A 21,461-nucleotide genomic window follows, 5' to 3' on the forward strand; every position below is an offset into this window, starting at 1 on the left:
GGGACACCAGGCCTGGGGGAGCCGTGTGGAGATGGGGCAAGGCACATAGAGGTCACCTGGCCCTGGTGCAGGGACAGCAAAGGCAGGAGGTGGGAGCGGTGGGGAGTGACAAGGAGGGGCTGCAGGAGCCAGGCTGGTCTGGCTGGAGAAGAAGAACCTGCAGGTGATCGATCAATCAATCAATCAATCAATCACACCTGGCTGCCCCTCCAGAAGTTAGGGGACATTTTAAAGTTACACTGCTCGAGCCTGAGCCACCTGGGCTGGTGGAGGTGACCCTGCCCATGGCAGAGGGTGGCATGAGATAGGCTTTAAGGTCCCTTCCCACCCAAACCACTCTGGGATTCTGGGACTCTGGGACCTGTTCTATGACAGAAAAGCCGCTGGACCAAAACCAGCCCCTGGTGGAGAACACAAAACAAGGTTCTTCGTGCAGCCACTGCAGCTGCGGTGGGTGGGAATGAGCAGGGGTGAGGGTCTGCACCCCTACCCAGCCCCACCGCTGCTCTCCATCGGGGCATTTAATTAATTCACAGGTGGGTTAATGAGCCTGGGTCAGCAGCCTTGCTTCTGTGGGTCCAGCCTGGGTGCGATGAGCCTCTCACAGGGGGAAACTCTGGCTCCGAGGGCTCAGCAGAGGGAAGGGGGCTGGGCTGCCAGCCAGGGCTCACAGGGTGAGGGGACAATCCTGGTGGCAGCGGGCAGTGGCAAAGGGGGACACGGAGCCACTGCAGGGGACGCTGGGGGGGACACTGAGCCCAGGGCTCAGCGCCTGCAGCAGCAGCTCCCCCAGGCTGGGCCAGCCCCTCTGCGACCGCGGGGGCTGCAAAACCCACTAAATACGATTAAAGGTGGCCCCTGAAAGGAGGGGAGCAGCCAGCTGTGTGCCCTGCTGGCCCTGCCCCGTCCCAGCGGGGTGGCAGGCTGGTGGCCGGGGCAGCTACAGCGAGGGGCAGCTCAGGGAGGACACAGCCGGGGTCTCCTCGGGGCGCAGGGCAGCCGGGGCGGTGCCGGGGGTGGCCGGGGCACGCAGGCTGTCCCGCAGGTTGTCCCCGCAGACTGTCCCGCAGGTTGTCCCCCCGCAGGCTGTCCCGCAAGCTGTCCCCGCAGGCTGCCCCGCAGGCTGTCCCCGCAGGTTGTCCCCCGCAGGCTGTCCCGCAGACTGTCCCGCAGGTTGTCCCCCCGCAGGTTGTCCCCCCGCAGGCTGTCCCCCGCAGGTTGTCCCCCGCAGGCTGTCCCCGCAGACTGTCCCGCAGGTTGTCCCCCCGCAGGCTGTCCCCCGCAGGCTGTCCCCCGCAGGCTGTCCCCCCGCAGGCTGTCCCCCCGCAGGCTGTCCCGCAAGCTGTCCCGCAGGTTGTCCCGCAGGTTGTCCCCCCGCAGGTTGTCCCCCCGCAGGCTGTCCCGCAGGCTGTCCCGCAGACTGTCCCGCAGGCTGTCTCGCAGGTTGTCCCCCCGCAGGCTGTCCCGCAGGCTGTCCCGCAGGCTGTCCCGCAGGCTGTCCCCGCAGGTTGTCCCGCAGGCTGTCCCCGCAGGTTGTCCCCCGCAGGCTGTCCCGCAGGCTGTCCCGCAGGCTGTCCCGCAGGCTGTCCCCCCACAGGCTCTCCCCCGCAGGTTGTCCCCCCGCAGGCTGTCCCCCCGCAGGCTGTCCCGCAGGCTGTCCCGCAGGCTGTCCCCCCACAGGCTCTCCCCCGCAGGTTGTCCCCCCGCAGGCTGTTTCGCAGGCTGGCCCCACGGCTGATGAGGCCGGCGTAGCCCTCCTGGTGCGAGAAGGCGTAGCTGGAGCGGCGGCGGAAGGAGCCGCGGGGGACGTGGGATCGCAGCTCCACCGAGGGCTCGGGATCCCGCTTGGCCTTCAGGTGGATCTTCTGCAAGGACACGGGGACATCAGGGCTGGGGACACCTGCCAGGAGAGGCCTCACCCCAAGGGGGGACATGAAGGGAGCGTAGGGGCACCTCCACCAGGAGCCGGTTTGGCTCTCAGCTCTGCAGTGACCTGATTTTCCATGGGGATGAGAGATGTGGGGATTCTGCCGGGGATCTGCAAAGCTCCTGGAGCTCTGGAGCACAGTGTCAACCCCTGCTCCCACTCAGGCTGTGGACACCTCCCAGGCAAGCCCTCACCCCGAGGTGGGACAGACAGGGACACCCTCCAGCAGGACAGGGTTTGGATCCCAGCTCTACCATTACTTCATGGTGGGATGAGGAATGTGGGGACTCTCCCAGAGCTCTGGACCACAATCCCAACCCTTGCTTCCACCTGGGACTCTTTGGAACCCACAAACCTGATGGGGGTGAGCTCCACCAAGGCTGGGGTGGCACCAGGACCTGCACCAGACCCCAGACCCTGCTGGGGGGTCCTGGAGGACAACTCTTACTTCAGCCAAAGGCAGACCCTCTCCAAGAGCTGAATCGGGTCTCTTGGCCCAGGCCCCCCTGCTGGGCCGTGGAACAATTTGGGGAGAGCCCCTGGAGTCAGAGCTGGGTGCCAGTGACCACCATGAGTGGGGCCACCAAGGAGAGGCGACATGTCCCAGCACTACGCTCCTGGGGAACCTGCCCTTGCCATCACCAATCCCAGACACCAACACCGGTGGGAAGCAGGACCCACCCCTGCCGGTGCCCCCCAGGCCTCACCTGCTGGGTGGTGGCTCTGCCCAGGGTGGCACGGAAGGCGTGGACAGTGAGCGAGGGGAGGGTGTTGACCACCAGGGACAGCAGGACCACGAGCAGGACATAGGGGTCAGTCAGGGCATTCCAGCTGGCATCTGTCAACACAGGGAGCTGGGGGTGATGTTTGAGTGGGGAAGGGGGAGGGGGCAGAGGGAACAAGTGCTGGGGGACAGGCCCCCACCCAGGAAGGTGCTGGGGGCTCTAAAGAGGAGATGGCATCTAAATTGGAGTTCAAAATCAAGACAGCAGATCGAGAAGTGGCAACGAGGACATGATCTACAGGGTGGGAAACAGCTCCTAGCACCATGGGCAGGGAAGGGAAGGATCCCTGGGGCACCTCACCTGGGAAGCGGAAGATGGCGGGGGCTATCCTGAAGGCATCAACACTTTGGGTCAGGAAGGAGAAGAGGCAGTAGAGGAGCAGGCTGGCTGTGACCATCAGGAAGGACAACACTGTCCAGTACTTAGTGTCCAGGACGATCTGTGGGGACAAGGGCAGAGCAGGCAGAGCCCCACGAGAGCCGTGGTGACCCTCGTCCATTCAGCTGCTGTTCCCAAATTCCTCCTCCAGCCCAGGGAGATCAAACCCCAGCCATAAAGCCACTGGGGGATAGTGCCAGAGCCCAGGGACCCTAAAGATCAGCTGTGGGGCAGGGTGAGGAAGAGCAGATCAGTGCTCACCTCCACGAGGACCGACAGCAAGGCTGACAGGGCCACTGTGACAGAGAAGGACTCGTAGTCGCCCACAGCCTTGGTGCCAACGTGGTCTTCAAAGGCCCAGAGCGCGACGTAGAAGCTGATGAGGGAGGTGCCCACCCCGTGCAGGAGGGTGACACCAAAAACGTGGTAATTGAAGAGCTCGTCCTGCTGCCCGACCATGTAGAGCTCAGGGAACTCCAGGCTCTTCTTGGCACTCACGTCCTGCCGGGAGAGCATCCCAGAGAGGATGCAGGGATTGGGAGAGGGAGAGAATCCCACATGGGATGCAGGGATTAGGGGAGGGAGAGCATCCCAGAGAGGGTACAGGGACTGGGGGAGCAGCATGGGGCCGCCCCACCCCACACACCCTCCGGGACAGCAGTAGAGATGGACACACGCAGTGTGGGTCCCTCTGCCCAGCGGCTCGGGGGTGATGGGGGACAGGCACCCCAGGACTGAGGGTGAGCTCCAAATGCCCACCGAGCTGCCGACTGTGCCTTTGTGTCCTGGCACCAAGGGCTGTGCAGATGGGTGCAGGGACTGCCGGGCTGATTCCCACTTGCCGAGGGTGGCACGGGGCTGGGTGAGCCCGGTGAAGCCGTACCTGCTCCAAAAGGCCCACGGACAGCACGGGGTAGGCAGTGTAGAAAATGTTGTAGAGTGCAAGGAACCAGCCCTCATAGAGAGGCTAGAAGGGAACAGGGAGAAGCTGTGAGCTCAGAGGTGCTTTGGAAAGACTCACAAAGGATGCCCAGGCCCCAGGACACTCAGATCCAAACCTGGAAATCCCCATGGACTTGCCCCATTCCCTGCATCAGCCCCACACTGTCTGCAGGGCCATGCTGCAGACAGAGGTGGGGGCTGGAGCCCCACACGGTTCTGGTCAAGTCACACTTGAGGATGGCCCTTGGGATCAAAGCTCCCATTGTGGAGGAAACCAGCTCAATGCATGTGGGATCCTGCATCTGCCCAAGGCTGAACTGCAGCTCACAAGGAGATCCCGAATTTCCCCAGGGTGCTTTTCCCAGTCCAGCCAGGTGAAAAGCAGATAACTGGTGCAGATAACCAGCTGTGCCTCAGCCAGGCAACCCCAAGAAACTGGACTTGGCAAGGGAGAAAAGGGGACTGAGGTGGTGATGTGGACACGTGTCCTGCAGGCAGTCCCAGGCACGATCCCTGCAGGAGATCCTGAGCAGGGGGAGTTGTAACTCTGGTGTAGAGACCTCCAAAGGATGGATGTGACCCCTGCAGCCCTCACCTGAGCTGTGAATCCGCTGTGGAAAGCGAACCACACCTGGCCCAGGAGGCCAGCGAAGGTCTTGTAGAAGAAGTAGCGGAGGAACTTGCAGATGCGCAGGTAATTCCAGCGGCCGTGGACGAGCAGCAGGCGCTGCAGGAAGGAGAACTGGGCCAGGGCGTAGTCGCTGCACTGCACGGCCTGCAGCCCCTCCAGCCCACTGATGCCCACCCCGATGTCCGCGGCTGCGGGTGGCAAACGCACGTCGGGAGGTTTGGGGCGAGCTGGGGGCTTGATTTCCCCGTGGGTTGTCCCCAGGAATGTGAATCCAGGAGTGACAGACAAAGGGAACCGTCCCCCTCTATCCCATGTCCTGGATATTCCAGGCGTGGTGTGCCAAGGGCACAGCTGCATGTCAGGGCTGCTGGGAGGGGCAGGGACGGCTCTGCCAGCTGCCCACGTTGGGGTTTGAAGGTTCATCAAGGTTCATCCCAGATGCCAAAAGCACACCGGCCACCCTGCACTTGTCTGGGGCTGGTCCCTGTCCTGTGCCTCTCGCTCCCCTCCCAGCACAGCAATGTGGGGAACAGGTTTGGGGCTTCCCCTCCCAGCTCCTCACCCCAAAGGGGAGACTGAGGTGGTGGAGATGACAAACGGGGCAGCACCATCACCAGTGGGACACACCAACTGGACCCCAACCCCCCTGCTTGAGCCTCACTTTTGATCATGTTGACATCGTTGGCGCCGTCCCCGATGGCCAAGGTGACGGCCTTCTTGTGCTTCTTCACCAGCTGCACCATCAGGGCTTTCTGCTTGGGGGTCACCCTGCAGCAGATCATGGCCTGGCAGCTGGTGGCCAGCTCTACAAAGGCCTTCTCCACCAGACCTCCCCTGTCCTGTGAGGCCTCGGCCCTGTCACAGCACAGCCACCGCCATGGCCACCCCTTCTTCTCCTTCAGCACCTCTCCCGTGTGGAGGATTTTGTCCTTGGGGGAGAGCACATGTGGTTGGGACCTCACCCATAGCCCTCAGAGCCCTCAGCTCCTCAACAATGCTCATGAATGCTCCAAAAGAGTGCCTCTGATTTTCTCCACATTCATCACAGAGCAGGTGCTGTGACCCAGTATGAGCCCAGCATGTCCCAGTATGACCACAAGAGCTTGTGTCACCCAGCCCGCGTCACCCCAGAACACTGGGCAGCTTTGGTCAAAGCCCCCCAACACCAAATGGTCAGTGCAAGGTTGTTCTCCTCTCCACCCTTCGTTCCCCAGCCCCAAATGGGCTTCTCCCACCTTTCAGCAGGAGGAGCACCACGTCCTACACGTGCTGGTGCCACCCAGGACTTTGATACCGCCAGGGTGGGAACAACCATCAGGCAGGGAGCAGAGAACAACATCCAGGTGCCACCTTACCAGGAAGTCCCCGCTGACGATGATGGCTCTCTGGTGGCACGGAGCCTCTGCGCGCTGCTGGGAGAGGCGGCGGCTGCACGGGGTGTCCCCACTGCCACTGAGGTTGTTGTTGCTCTCCCAGTAAACCTGGAGGATCTCACTGTGGGAGGAAGCGGGGGTTGGACGTGAGCTGGGGACACTGGGAATGCTGGTGAGACCCACAGTGGGCCTCGGTCATCTCAAAGCCAGGGAGATGGGACTGTGGTGGGAACAGGGGGGACAAAGAGGAGGCTCACTGATAACAGAAATCAGCCTGGTTTAGAGGCTGGAGAGAATCTGAAACCCTTTCTGGTCAAAGCCTGCCAAGGAAGAGCGTGGGGGCAGAAACAGGTGGGGAGGCCTGGAAAAGCATCAGAGGAGGACCATGGACATCCAGGCTGGCACAGGGAAGGAGAAGCACCTCTGGCTGAGCTGAGCTCTGCCCACCCTGCCCTGGCCCCTCTGCCCTCGGGTGTCCTCAGCAGGGGCAGCGCTGTCCTGAGCCAGGAGGTGACGATTCCTCACCTGACCTCCTTCTCCTCCAGGATCTCCATGTCATCCGTCAGCAGCCTGCAGGCGTAGCCGATGTTCACTGCGGTCTCTGCAACACCCAGCTGTCAATGGGCCATGGTGCTGCCCCCCAGCCCAGGGCAGCCCCCAGCCCTTGGCTCCAAGAGCCCTTGGTGGGCAGCAGCTGCTTCCCGTGCCTCAGTTTCCCCTGCTGCTACTGGGGAGTAAAGGGAGCAGCAGAACCAGTTCCTGCCCACCCCCAGCGGCCCTTCTCCTCTCTGGTCCTGGTTAGGGGAGAAGCTGAAATGTGTTGGGGGGTCTAGGGGTGCCCCCACTGACCTTGTTTGTCTCCTGTCAGTACCCACACTTTGATGTTGCCCAGTTTCAGCAGCTGGATGGTCTCGGGGACTCCGTCTTGCAGCTTGTCCTCGATGGCCGTGGCCCCGAGCAGCTGGAGGGGGTGACGGGGTGTCATGGCATGGGGCAGGGCAGGATACGGGGGTGGGAATCACCCCTGGATCCAACCAGCAGCCCTTGCTGGGGGTAGACACAACTCGACAGCTACAGCTTAACACCCCGGTGTCCGCTGGCACGTCACAAAGTCACCCTGGGGGAAAACTCCTCCTGTCCTCCCACCCAGGGAATGGGCATTGGGTTGGACACTCACACCTCATCCTGGAGAGCCAAACCCCACGTGCCTGCCCTCTGGAGCACAGAGAGCTCCTCCTGACCCCGGCCCCATCCCACCTGCAGGTTCTGCTCCATCTCCTCGTAGAGCCTGTCCAGCTCCCGCGCACGGTCCTGCAGCAGCACCGTGGCCTCGCGGTGCCTCTGGCTCCAGGCGCGGAACTCGGCCTCGCTCACCTCCCTGCTGGCCACGCACAGCGTCCTCAGCGTCTCCTCTGCAAAGCGCTGCAGGGAGGAGACATCAGGACTCTCCTCCCTCCCCAGGATCACTCTCACAGGACCAGGGATCACCCCAGGCCGGGCGTGGGCAGAGCCAGAGACGTTCCAGGTCCTGGGCATCTCTCTCTGGGCTCTGACTCCCTTCCCCCATCCTAGAGCATCCCCATGAGCATCCTCAGATGCAGCTGGTCCACGCAGAACACCGAAGGTGGATTCCATGCCCTCTTACCCCCTGTCCCATATGCAGGTGGGGCTCCTAGGGCAGAAGGCAGAACCCAAATCCCTAATGCAGAGGGAGGAAGAGCAGCAGGGCACTGCAGGACACCCAGCCCAAAGCCAGCAGGAGGGAGAGCAGTCCTGTCGCCCCGGGCTGGTGTGGGACTCACATCCAGCGCCCTCTCGGTGAGGGTCTCGTTGGGCCCCCGCCTCCGCAGCCTGTCCAGGATGACGGTGTCGGCACCCTTGGTGTAGAGCCGGATGGTGCCCTGGGGGTCTCGCACTGGCAGGGAGGGGAAGGACACCTTAGGTCCCCTCAGAGATGGCTCCCATTCATCGCTGTCCCTGCACAGCAGCCACACTGGCCCCTGTTGAGCCCCAGAAGGCACCACAGGGCTCGCTGGTGCTTTTCCATCTGTGGCCATGGGAAGCACAGGAATATCCCAGATCTGCACCACCACGGGGCACGACCAGGCCTCAGGGACTGTCAGTTCCTCACACAACTCCTCTGAGCCCTGCATTTACCTCCTCTCTCTTGGCTGCTCAAACCCTTCTTTGGCTGCCTTCACCAAGGGTGAGCAAATCCACAGGGATGACCAGGATGACCCTTAAGAGCCCGGTGCCAGTTGTGGCCACCTGCAGCCATCCCGGTGCCATCCCTTATAGGGCTGAGCACGGAAGGGACCCTGGAGGTCCCCCTGAGACAGCCCCTGTCACTCACCCAGCACAGACATCCTCTTGCGGTCGCTGTTGAAGTCCAGCATGGCCAGCACCTCGTAGGTCCTGGTGCTGCCCAGCTCCCTGATGGTGATGGTGTCCTGTGTCCGGGCCAGGAAGACGTAGCCCAAGTTCTTGGCTGCCAACACCAGCGCCTCCTCATCTGGGGAAGCTGCCTGGTAAACTAGCTGGTCTGCAGGAGAGGGGTAGGGATTGCACACAGGGATTCCCAGCCAAACCACACTGGGACAGCTGAAACACCCCGTTCTTACCCAGCAGCAGCTGTGACACCCTGAAGCCTGAGCTACCAGGCTGGGGAAACTCAGTGCTGCTTGTTTCATCTGGAGAGAGACCTGGGGCAAGGGCCTGGGGTGACGGGGCAAGGGCCTGGGGTGGCAGGGCACGGGGAATGTCTTCCCAGTGCCAGAGGGCAGGGCTGGATGGGATCTTGGGAAGGAATTGTTCCCTGGGAGGGTGGGCAGGCCCTGGCACAGGGTGCCCAGAGCAGCTGGGGCTGCCCCTGGATCCCTGGCAGTGTTCAAGGCCAGACTGGACATTGGGGCTTGGAGCAGCCTGGGACAGTGGGAGGTGTCCCTGCCCATGGCAGGGGTGGCACTGGATGGGCTTTGAGGTGCCTTCAAGCCCAAACCATTCTGGGATTCTATGACCCCTTTTGCTCCTTGTCCCAGACAGGATTATCCCCCTTGTGCTTCTATTGCTGCCCATGAGCTTTAAAACAGCCCCAAACACAAATCCATGACACAGGGGCAGTGGCACGAGCCACGCCTGGGCTCTCACACCCGCTGCTTTCCACAGCTGAACTTTGCTGGGCGCTGCCAAACCCCACCACAGCCCCACTGCCCCGAGGAGCAGCTCAGCCCCGCTCCCAGCACCTCAACCCACCGCCCCTGTCCTCCACCATGACGGTGTGGCAGAGGGCCAGCAGCCTCAGGAACTCCCTCAGCACTGGGTCATCGTCCCTCTGGGCGGCTTCCAGCAGCGCCACATCGCAAACATCCAACTTCTGCTCGCCGGGGTGCTCCCAGCTCAGCCCCGAGCCCTGCAAGAGGCACAGGCAGGATGCAGGAGCCCGGTGGGACTGAGCACGGGGCTCTGTGTCCTCAGGAGCAGCGGGGATGGGACACAGTGGCACTCTGCTGGCACGGACCCAGGGCAGAGGCTGAGCCCAGCTCTGCACTGCCCACGCCAAGGGGGTGGGAATGAAAAAACCCGAAAAATCAGAACTGCATTATTTTATAACCCTGGTTCCCCTGTCCTTAAGGGCAGCTGAGGAGGGGCAAACTCGGCAGGCCCCTCTGAGAGCCTGGACCCCGCTGGGAGCCAGCTGAGCTCCTCAGCACCAGGCTGGGCCACCAGTGACAGCCCCGTGGCACGTGGGAGGGGGGACTTACGCACCGGTGGCTGTTTGCTCTTGTGGCCTGTGCCTGGACCTGCCAAAATAAAAACAACCCAGTTAATAGAGGGCTGGCAGGGGGCTTGGAGCAGCTTCTCTGGAGGGACTCGTGCTCCCGCTGGCCAAAAAAATGGCCAAAAGTCACCAATTCAGCATCTCCTCAGTGTCAGACCCCACTGGGATATCCAGGCCTCACTTTTTTGGCTTTTTGTTCAGATTTTCACCATGATTTTAATGTTAAAAATTCAGGGCTACTTTCACCTGCATTTCCTGGGAGAATCTGCATTTGGCCAAAGACTTGCTGGGATTAGGGTGAGGCTGCTCTGCAGAGGTGGAATGTGCTGCACCAGGCAGGGAAAATTTGGTTTGTTCCTGCTTAAAAGCTTTGTGAGGTTTTTTTTTGGCCCTCCTTTTTGCTTTTACCACTGTCCATTTGTCTCAAGCACATGATGCTTATCTCAGGGAAACAGAGCTCCATGCTAAAGCTTGGGCCTGCCCTGCTTGTTGAGTTTCACTAATTTAGCATCATGACTAATCCCAAAGTGCGCCAAGAGCTGGAGCAAGTATAGCAATGAGAAGAGGAAGGACTTGGCAATTTTCAAGGTTTTATGGGGAAAATCAAGCAGAATAATTAAAAATAACAGTTTTTTAAAATGTAAAAAAAAGGTAAAAAAAACCCAAAAAACCCCAAACAGACAAATAAAAAAACCCCAAACCCAAAAAAGCAAAGAGCAATTACATATGTTCACTCTAATTAAACAACCTAAGGACAATGATAAGTTCCTCGCCTCCTCCACAGGTTGCCTGAAAGCCCCAAAGTTTCCCAGATTTGGAAACCGAGCTGGAGATTCCCCAGAAAATGACTTCTCTACAAGACCTTAAGAGGAAACAGAAATCCACGGGCTCCCCTGGCCCCTCTCCCGTTACTGCCCTGCCTGGGCCAGCATCAGCTCAGGATTCCAGGTGGGATCCAGCTCACCCACACCGCGTGTGGTGTAGCTGCCCCAGGGTCCTGCTCCAGGCTCCCTTTTTTATCAGGGAAAACTTTGCTGATCTCAGCTGAGTTTGGGCCACCAAACCTCTCCCATGCTGGAGGCCAGGACCGTGCCCTGGCTCTGTGTGCTGGGAACACCAGACCAGAGGGACCTCAGGGGTGGCAACGCCCCAAAAACGTGGGGGATGAGGACAAGGAGAATTCCTACAGCACCAACCCAACACCAATCCACCTGTCCCAAGCACCCTGGCAAGCCAGGAGGAGTGGAAAGAACCAGCTCCAGGTTCACCTGATCCTCTACAAACTTATCCCAGCCCGGGTTACCATAGATGGTCCCATTGATGCAGCATTTCTTGAAGCTCATGATGTTCTGTGTCAGGGTGCCCGTCTTGTCCGAGAAGATGTACTCGACCTGGCCCAGCTGGTCACTGAGGCTGGTGCTCCTGGCCTCGGCTGGAATGTCCTTGGCACCGTAATACATCTCCAGATCCCAGTTAATAAAACAGCTGTTCAGCAGGTAGATGAATTCAAGCCTAAGGAGTCCAGGAGGAGAAAACAGGGAGAAGGAGGTGGTGTTCCTCACAGCCCAGGGGCACTGGGCACCTGGCACAGGAAGGAGAGGCAGGAGGAGCTCCCCACCTTGATCCTACTGCTCTGGGCTTGGGGGGGTGGGGGGGGAGGCAGAGGGTTTTCATTGCTTGTGGCCAGGCTTCCAAAAGGCTCATCACCCACTGGGTCCCCTCTGGAATTCTGGCCCTTAGTGGCCAAATTCACAGACCTGGAGGTCCAGTGAAGGGTCCAAAAGTTTGGAAACAGCTTTTTCTAACACAAATTGTGATTGTTGCCTGCACAGAGCAGCTGTGTCTTTGTCCTCCCCACCCTGCTGCTGTCCACAGGAAGCACAGGAATACCCCAGATCCTGCTCCTGGGGAGCAGCACCTTCCTCAGAGCCACCCTCAGCCTGCCCACGATGCCCAACACCAGCACGGGGCTTGGATCCCTGCTCTGCTTTTCCCCTGGGAAGATCTCAGAGCACGTCCTCGGTGTTTGTACGATACACACCCCATCCATCCCTCCCCTCTCCCAGCTAAGAGAGCACCTGGGAATGACCTTGGCCACACCCTGACCTTCGGTGCAGCCCCATTTTGGGGCCGTGACCCCAGTTCCAGGTGAGGGGCATGGGCAGGGGGCGGGTGCTGATCCCTTCCAAGCTCCGTGGTCCTTACGTTATGTACATGGACATGGGAATGATGATGCTCAGGAGGATGGTGAAGCCCCAGAAGTTGAGGAAGGCCTGCTGGGCAGGGGTTGTGTGCTTGTAGAGGGCAGCCAGGTAGCTGTGCTTCTCCTGGAATGTCCTGGCCCAGAACCCAGAGGCGACAGCGAGGCCCAGGGACGTCAATAACAGCACCAGAAAGATCTGGGGTGGGAAGCCAGGATGAGAAGGTCCCAAGATGAGAAAGTCCCACGATCACAGAGCCCACCAGACTCTTCTCTAGAAGGCTCCAAAGAGACTTTAGAGCCCCCTCCAGTGCCTAAAGGGGCTCCAGGAGAGCTGCAGAGGGACTGGGGACAAGGCAGGGAGGGACAGGAGCCAGGGAATGGCTTCCCAGTGCCAGAGGGCAGGGCTGGATGGGATCTTGGGCAGGAATTGTTCCCTGGGAGGGTGGGCAGGCCCTGGCACAGGGTGCCCAGAGCAGCTGGGGCTGCCCCTGGATCCCTGGCAGTGCCCAAGGCCAGGCTGGATATTGGGGCTTGGAGCAGCCTGGGACAGTGGGAGGTGTCCCTGCCATGGCAGAGGTGGCACTGGATGGGCTTTAAAGTCCCTTTCAAACCAAACCATTCTGGGATTCTCTGATTCTCTGAACATGTTAAACCCAAGGTATTTTGGGCCAAATATTGCAGGATGAAGAAAATCAGCACCACCCAAGCAGGAGGCCTCTCATGAGGAGCCCTGTGAGCCGCCCCAGGAGCTGGGCAGAGGTGTTTGCACCACACCCACCACGACCACCAGCCGGTCCATCATGTGGTCCAGCTTGGTCTTCTTCCTCTTGATCTTTCCACAGTTCCTCATAATTTTGGAATCAAACCCTGGGCAAGAAACATTTCCAAAGTAAAAATGCAAGTCCCCAGAAGGCTCAGCTGCAGCTCAGTGAGGCTGCTCCCCTCCATAATGACACCTCCCCTGCCCTGAAGAGTCCAGAGGAGCCTCTCCCTCCATCAGCATCCATCGAGCTGTGGCTGCACGCTCCAAAACATGATGTTCACATCAGATCTCACCCTCCCTCTCCCACAGCTCCCCACGGCCCAGCCCTGAGCTGCCCTGGGTGGGTTGGATCCGGGACGAGGTGCAGCTGGCAGATACCCTGGGCTGAGGAGAGGTTTGGCACCACCTCACCTCCCACCAGCGACCCCAACACCATCAGGAACACACCGCGGCAGCTCCTCCACCACCTTGTGCCAGCTGGGAACAGCTTGGGCAGCTTAAAACCCCCGTGATGCCAGGCAATTCCTGCCCTTCCTGCCCGGGCAGGGACACTTGCCTGCGTAGAGCACCAGGCCGTAGCAGAGCGCGGTGTTGCGGACGCGGCAGCCCCGCAGCAGGAGCCGGTCGATGTCCAGGGCGTGGGTGCGGCCCCGCCACTGCAGGGTGCCCGTGAAGGTGTGCATGCGGCTGTTGGGCTCCTCGCACGTCACTCGCCCTGGCACGGGGAAGGGCAGGGGCGAGAGAGAACCTTCCTCCCCATCCTCTCAGCCCCACGTGTCCCCCCCCAAAGTGGGGCCTCTCGGGAGATTCAGGGTGGGATTTGGGTGGCTTGGGTTGAGGGCCATGGAGGCACTGGGAGGTTGGTCAGTGTAGGAACCTCACTGGAGAAGGTACAAACACAACCCCCTTCATCCCCAAGGCTTTGGAGAAGGGAGTTCCACACCCTGTGCAGGAGCAGCAGGGTCTGAGCTCAGGTTTGGGAACCAGGGCTTGGTTCCAGTGGGAAAATCCAGCTCCAGGGCAGGGGGAAGGTGCCCAACCCCGGTGGATCCATCGCAGCAGAGATAGGAAGTGCCTCCACACGAGGCCTTGGGCTGCCAGCCTCTTGTTGGGCTGATGGCAACAGGGGATCAGAGAACTCCCAAGGTGAATCCATCCCATCCCAGTGGCATTGGCCACATCCCCCCCACCCAGCGGACTCACCATCGAAGGCAGCCATGCTCTCCTCGCTGCCCAGCTCCTGGTGGGTGACCAGAAGGGCCTGTCTGAACTTCAGGTTTGTTTCCCTGTGAGCAAGAGCCACGGAAGGTGAAATAAAACAACCCCGTGGGGTGACAGAGCTGTTCATAGCCATGAATTACCAGGTGATCGCACGAGTGGTGGCAGTGGAACGCCAGGGAGGGACCTGTGGTGCCACACACAGAGCACTGGCACAGGAAGAGCCCTGGGCCAAGGGCCCTGCACAGGAGGATGGGCTGGGAGATGGAGACTCTGGCCAGAGGTTGCCAGGTGCTCTGTGGAAGCCTCGCCAGAGCTTTTGGACTCCCATTTTCAAAATCTGGGGCTCAAATCCCCATTTCTGGGCTGTCTGCAGGTTTGGGTTTTGGCGGATCTCCCACACCCTGTGGTTTCTGCTGAACCCTCCCAGCAGTGGGGGGCCCCCAAGACCAGGGTCTCCGGCCTCTGCCCCTGTCCCCCCACAGCCAGAGGGGTCCCTGTCCCTGTCCCTGTCCCCGTCCTCACCCATCAATGTCGGCAGTCTCCACATAGCACAGGCTGCTGGGCTCGGAGCTGCACAGCAGGAGCAGGTCAGCCTTGAGGAGCAAAAAAGGGGGCAGAGAGCACCTGCATGAGCCCCTGGTCACCAACCCTGCCTGGGGCACAGCCAGCCCCGGGCACAGCCAGCCCTGGGCACAGCCAGCTCCGGGCACCGCTCACCGGGATGACGCTGTCCTTGCGCAGCCGGACGATGTCCCCGACGCTGATGTCGCGCCACTTCTGCCAGCGGAAGCTGCAGGGGGATTCAGGGGACAACTTTTTGTCCCTGCAGAGCAGTGGGAGTGGGGGCTGGGGGTGTTTCAGCCCGTGTCTGTCCCAAATTCCTGTAGGATTTGGGCCTCCAGATTGCTGTGCCACCGTGGTGACCTCCAGAGGGCTGAGCACCGAAGGTGGCACAGGACCCGTGTGCCACATCCATGTCCCTGTACCTACAGGTGACAGGGACTTTCGGCACCCTGGCCACAGGTGGGAAAAGCTCATCCTTCCCTGGCCCAGTGCTGAGCAGGGACACGGCCCCGGAGGAATTCCGTGCCCAAGGAAAGCCTCCCCCGGCACACCACAGCAAACTGGGCCTTTTGTAAACCTGCTGCCGGTGACTGGAATGTCACCAATCCTACAGGAGGACCTGTGGCACATTTTGGGAGGTGATGGGAGTTTGCAGAGCCCAGGACAGTCCCACCAAACCCCTTCTCAGCTGCTCAAGGATTCTCAGCACTTCAGCTGCTCCATTGTTCCACACGGGTGTGGAAAACACGGCCAGAGCTTCCCAAAGCCCCTCACCTCGTCCCTGCCAGGATCTCACACGGCCTGCTGTTGATGTTCCTGTCACTCTGGTGACGGCCCTGCACGGAGGAGAGACAGAGAGGCCAAGGATGGGCCATGCCAGGCTGTCCTGTCCCACAAAAACAACCCCCTTAACAGCACCAACCTCCCTCCTCAGCCCCAGACCGGCGTTCTGAGCCACGGGGAGATGTGTTCTGATGAATAAAGAGGCTGAATTCCCCCCCAGGTATTTCTGGGGACCAACCCAGCTCTACAGCCAGTGGTCAAGGTGTTAAAGATGGCAGAAATGGGGGTTTAGACCCCAAGGAAAGCAGCCACATCTTTCCCAAGGGAAACTAAAAGAAAAGTGGATGTGGTGGAGATGATTGCTCAGGGCTGATGGGTGACAGCAGCTCCTGAGCTCCAAAGTTCAGCTCACAGCAAAGGGCCCCTTCCTGCCGTGTTGCCCAGGGCCACCCCCTCACTCACAATGTCATCGATGAGGTCTCGCAGCCCCCGGATGATGAGAAGGCAGCTCAGGGGGAACAGCAGAGTGTACCAGGGCAGCGTGGAGATCTCAGGGAAGGCCTAGAGAAGGAGAATTTTACACCACTGACACAAGTCCAACCCTGCCTTGGGACACTTGAGGGGGCTGAGTGATGCCCTCGTTCCCCAGCCAGCGCCCGAGGGTGGCCGGAGCCCATCTCAGAAGCATCAAATCAACACCTCTGCTACAGACACCTGTTCTGCTGGGCTTCCACCTCTTCTTGAGGTGTGAAATGCTCCTGGGCCTCTGCATTTGGAGGGATGAATTTCTGTTTTTGTGTGGTCAGTGTGAGCTTCGCCTACGTGGCAAACCAAACCCATTTTATAGAATCCCAGAATGGTTTGGGTTGGGAGGGATCTCAAAGTCCATCCAGTGCCACCCCTGCCATGGGCAGGGACACCTCCCACTGTCCCAGGCTGCTCCCAGCCCCAATGTCCAGCCTGGCCTTGGGCACTGCCAGGGATCCAGGGGCAGCCCCAGCTGCTCTGGGCACCCTGTGCCAGGGCCTGCCCACCCTCCCAGGGAACAATTCCTGCCCAAGATCCCATCCAGCCCTGCCCTCTGGCACTGGGAAGCCATTCCCTGGCTCCTGGCCCTCCATGCCTTGTCCTCAGTCCCTCTGCAGCTCTCCTGGAGCCCCTTTAGGCCCTGCAAGGGGCTCAGAGCTCTCCCTGGAGCCTTCTCCTCTCCAGGTGAGCACCCCCAGCTCTCTCAGCCTGGCTCCAGAGCAGAGGGACTCCAGCCCTGGGAGCAGCTCCGTGGCCTCCTCTGGAGTGGCTCCAGCAGCTCCCCGTGCTCCTGATGCTGGGAGACTTTAATTTAAAGCAACCACACCTAACACAGGTTAAACCCCTCCGAGCTCCCAAAAGACCCCAAACACCACGGAAAAGCCACGTCCTGGGAAACCTTTTAGCCTGACTTCTCTGAACTCCAGAGAAGCCTCCTTGGGCAAACCCCTGGCTCACACTTGGTGCTCCCGTGGTGCCCACCCCACCTGGAGGAGGATGACGAAGACGAAGTAGACGTTGGCCATGCGGTGGAACTGCTCGTAGAGGTTGAGGGGCAGGAAGGTGAGGAGGTTGTACTTGGCTGTCCTGATGGCATTGCCCTGCAGAGGAGAGGGGAGTCACAGCCACTGCCAGGGTCAGCTGTGGGAAATCAGGGACCTGCTCTTCAAGTGCCAAAACATTCTGGTGGTTTTAGGATTTTTCGCAGCACAAGAGATGCCTCAAAAAAATTATCAAAGCCATAAGGGAAAAGAGGGATTTATTGGGTCCAAGGGCCGTGTAAAATTGAGAACAAAATCATTCGCTTGTGGGTTTGCTCCCCATGTGGGCCATTCAGCAAGAGTTGGGTCCTTGTGGGTGCATTCCAGCTCAGGATATTCTGTGATTCTGTGATCTGAACCCCAGCTAACTGACCTCCATGGTATTTAGCAGCAAAAAAAAAAAAAAAATCGGTTTTGCTGCCTCAACACATTTTGAAAAATCTTTCTCTTGATTAGACCACCAGCCTAAAACACTTCCCACAGCTCTGCTCCTTCTCTGACAGCTCTGGGGGCACCAGGCAGGGAGGGAGCAGCGCTTCTCCTCCCTGGGGATTGTGTGTGTGACTCTCCACCCCTCTGGAGACCCCTCTGGAGCATCTCTGCCGTGCCCCCGCAGCCACCACCAGCTCCGGGGTGAGGGGCTGGGGAAGGGAAGCCCAGGCCCCTCCTGGCTCACCGAATATTTCCTCTTGCTCAGGCAGAAGGCAAATTTCTTCTTGAACTGCCTGTGGTAGCCGCGGTCGTTGGCCCTCACCTCCCAGGTGAAAGCTGGAAAAGCAAGTGGGCATCCAGCAGTTCCCGTGGCAGCCAGGCCCTGCCCTCGGCCCCCCCGGGCACAAGGACCTGCCATGGTCACTGCTGGGGTGGCCTTCCAAGGGCACGGGGACCTTGAGAGCTGCAGGCACAGCTGGGACGGGGCTGGGTCTCATGGTCAGTGACAGGGGACAGAGAGAGCAGGAGACCAGAACATTCCAAGAGCTGCAGGAGCGCTGCCCGCACCCCCCGAGCCTCAGGGTCACTCCTTGGGCTCAGGCCACGTGCAGGATGAGCCCCCAGCCTGTTCTGGTCACGGTCATTCCTGTCCCAGTTCCGTTTGTGCCGTCCCAGTGCAGACCCTGCCGAGCTGGGAACATCCCAGCGCTGTTCCCAACACCTGCCCCCAGCTGACAGCCCATCCTCACCCCAGATCTTCTTCGTCCCCCTCACAACCGTGCCCCACATTCGGCTTCCTCATCAGCTGTCTGAAACCAGGGAAATTCCCCAAACCACACCCGCTGCACACTGACCTGGCAGCTGCTGCTTCCCACGTGGGCAGCCTGTGGCTGGGTCCTGCTCGGCCATGCTGGCACCACTGCCAGGACCTGGGGACAAGGACAACCACAGACATTTGAAACACTGAGCGGTGACAGCGTGATCCCACTGGGATGCTCCAGCTTCCCAAGGCTCCAGGGCAGGACACCCCGTGGGAGGGACATTCTCCCAAGCAGCCTTCACCCATCCCAGCTGCCTGTGACAATTTTTGCCCTCTGGGGAAGTTATGGGAAATCATTTTCAGTCATTGGTGAGGAATTGGAGCTCTCCCTGTCCTGCCATCCCACCCGAGCTCACATCATGCTGGGAGAGAAGCCAGCTCCATCAATGACAAGATTTCCCTCACGCTCGGTGGCTCCGTGACCTTCCTGCAGGGATGGTGGGGAAGATTAATTAATGTTTGTGAAGTGCTTTGTGATCCTCACATGAAAGGAGGCAGTGAGGGATAAAGTATTAATTACCTTATTATTAAATAATCCCACCAGAAGTCAGCCCCTGCCGTTATTTCTTATCTCACTTCTTTGATCACTTTTTCCATTCTTTTACCCAAAGTCTCAACTTCTCTCTTGCTCCTCGTGGGTATTGGTTTGTCCCAACTCACCATGGATGCCACTGGCTGGGCATCCATCCTCATTCCAGGTGAAAGAGACCCCAACCACCAACAGCACCTCAGCCCCTGCAGCCAAGAGCTTGAAAAAAGCTTTGATCCACAAAATCCTTCTTTACCACCAAGGACTTGGTGCTGTCACTGTGCTTGGATCCTAAATGAGCTCAGCACACAATCCCAGAATGGAATGGTTTGGGTTGGAAGGGACCTTAAAGCTCATCCCATTCCACCCCCTCCCGTGAGCAGGGACACCTCCCACTGTCCCAGGCTGCTCCAAGCCCCAGTGTCCAGCCTGGCCTTGGGCACTGCCAGGGATCCAGGGGCAGCCCCAGCTGCTCTGGGCAAATTTGGGCTCTGAATGTTGCTTTCTTTGTTTTCACAGCATGGCTGAGGAGGAAGGAAGGGTTTCAGGGAGCTGCTGGGGGTGGTGGGATGCTCGTGCTACATCCCAAAGCTCCTGCTACCATCTGTCCCACAGGTAGGAGGGAGCAGGAAGAGCCGGTGGATCCCTGGAGGGATGAGATCTCTTCCATACAGAAAGCCCTCGGTGCCCAGACTGGCTGCCCCCACTTAATTTAGGCAAAATAGGATTTGACTCAGAGAGATGCAAATCTCCCACCTCCCTCCCTGCTGTGCCCCCACCTGTGTCCTTGCCCCAGGGTGCTGCCAGCTGGGGACACCTCTCCCTGCAGACAGGGCTGGATCTGATTGCAGAGGGACAAAGGGGGGGACACCAAACCCCTCCATCTCCTGCTCCTGGCAGGCACATCGCCCTCTCTCCTCCTAACAGAGGGATGGGCTCCCCTGGGATAGGGATGTGGGGTATCCCTCAGAGACCATGAACAGGCCAAGGGATACAGGCTCTGTGGAGGCAGCTGCTCCATAGAGAGCATCCAAGAGGAGACCTCAGGGTACCCAGAATGGAGGAAACTGAGTCACCTGCTCACAGCCCTCGAAGCCAGGCAGTGCCCCTTGCTTTGACTGCTGGAGGTGACAATCCCTGCCCTGATCCCATCCCCAGCAGTGTCCAAGGCCAGGCTGGATGGAGCTTGGGACAGTGGAAGGTGGATGGGATGAGCTCTAAGGTCCCTCCCAACCCCTTCTAAGGCCCCAACTGAGGGCGGTCAGGGCAGGGCCAGGGTGGCAGCCGGGATGAGCCCTGAGCCTCAGCCTCAGTCAAGCTCCAGGGGTCCCGACTCAGGCTTGGGAGTCCAGCGTCAGGATTCCAAAGGGGACAAAGGCCGAGGTGAGGCACAGCCCATCCATTGGGACAAGACACCTCCAAGGCCAAGGACCCACAGCAAGGCCCAGGACTGTGGCCAAGCCAGAGCCAGACCCACCTTCGGGGGCTTGGTCTAGAACTGAGCCCTGGCTGAGCTCCCCAAGCCCAGGGCGATGGGTGGGGGGGTCCCAGTGTGGCTGCTCAGGGCCAGTAACCTCCGGTTGTGCCCTCAGGGCCCTGATCAGGGGCTCAAAGCATCTTCTGCCCTGGCTCCTCTCTCCAGGACACTGATATTTGAGGCGAGGCTGACACTGAGAAATGCCAAGGTGCTTTCCCAGGCTTGCTGCTTCCAGACCTGCAATGTCGGGGCTGGACCCTGCCCTGAGCCTCACCAACACGCTGGAATTCCTGCCTTTATTGGTGGTTATCCTGGTCCCCACCATGCTCAGGATCAGGCCTGAAGCTGCTGATCCATCCTGTGCCCAGTCAGGATCACCGCTCCCCCGAGCCGTGCTCCCCTCGGCAGCTCCAGAGCATCCCTGCTCCCAGTCGGTGCCAAACAAAAGCACAGCTCGTCAAGCACCTGCAGCTGGCACAGGCAGGACACTCCACGGGGCTCAGCGCCCTGCAAAGGCAGCCAGGAATGCTGCCTCTTGCCAGGGCCTGGAGCAGGGGGAAAGGGGGAAAAAAAGGTGATTCAAAGCACTGGAAAAATATTTTCGAGGAGGTGTCCAAGAAACCTCAGTTCCAAGAAAGCTCTCAACGAACCTCACTCATCGCCTCAGTAATTAGAGATTAAAAGTGCACTTTGGGGAGGCGGGAACAGGCTGGGAGTGGGTGCCAGGGCTCCCTGCCAGCCCCAGCCACACGGGTGGACAGCCTGGACAGCCAAACCCTGTTCCAGCCCGAGCCCGGAGCTCCCTGAGGGGCCAGGGAAGGCTAGCGATGGCCGAAGGCACAGGACATCCTGTGACCACGGCCCCAAACCTCAGCAGTGAGTTCTTAACTCATGGGATGTCCCCAAATCAGCACCTGGGATGAGCCAGCTGGTCCCTGCCCTGCCCCGCAGGGAACGTCCCACCCCTGAGGTCTCCAGCTGTAAAGCATCTCCGTGGTGCTGCCGGCTGCTGAGAAGCCCCAAAGCAGGGCTTTCTCACCCCAAAAATGCCGTTCTGGGCTATTGGAGGTTTGCATGGCTGAACAAAAGTCAGGTTTAAGGAGGACCGGGCACGGCGCCACGAGGATTTGGCCCAGGGTGGTGAAACACGCGGAGATTTATGTCCCTGGCTGATCCGACCGCTGCCACGGGAATTCTGTGGAGGTTTTGTTCCTGAAATCACCGGATCAGTGCCGAGCTCTTGCTCAGAGCAGGAGTCGGTGCGGGAGTGCCGCGTTCCCTGGGAGC

The 21,461-nt window shown here is 59.9% G+C and overlaps 1 protein-coding gene across 1 annotated transcript; it reads right to left on the reverse strand.

The window, feature by feature from the left end:
- Positions 1 to 957: 957 nt before the first annotated feature.
- Positions 958 to 18,257, reverse strand: ATP8B3 (ATPase phospholipid transporting 8B3; the record flags this gene model as incomplete). Its single annotated transcript, XM_082297681.1, has 27 exons — positions 958 to 1,583; positions 1,679 to 1,865; positions 2,635 to 2,765; positions 3,013 to 3,151; positions 3,352 to 3,591; positions 3,974 to 4,057; positions 4,628 to 4,851; positions 5,325 to 5,592; positions 6,019 to 6,157; positions 6,562 to 6,637; positions 6,886 to 6,997; positions 7,294 to 7,458; positions 7,839 to 7,951; positions 8,390 to 8,578; positions 9,289 to 9,445; positions 11,083 to 11,326; positions 12,020 to 12,213; positions 12,796 to 12,884; positions 13,337 to 13,495; positions 13,984 to 14,066; positions 14,524 to 14,594; positions 14,719 to 14,791; positions 15,340 to 15,401; positions 15,811 to 15,909; positions 16,863 to 16,976; positions 17,593 to 17,684; positions 18,203 to 18,257. 27 exons carry the CDS (start codon positions 18,255 to 18,257, stop codon positions 958 to 960), a joined length of 4,185 nt encoding a protein of 1,394 aa, XP_082153807.1.
- Positions 18,258 to 21,461: the final 3,204 nt, after the last annotated feature.

This window comes from Coloeus monedula (genome assembly GCF_965178545.1).
Source record: "Coloeus monedula genome assembly, chromosome: 27".
NCBI lineage: Eukaryota > Metazoa > Chordata > Aves > Passeriformes > Corvidae > Coloeus > Coloeus monedula.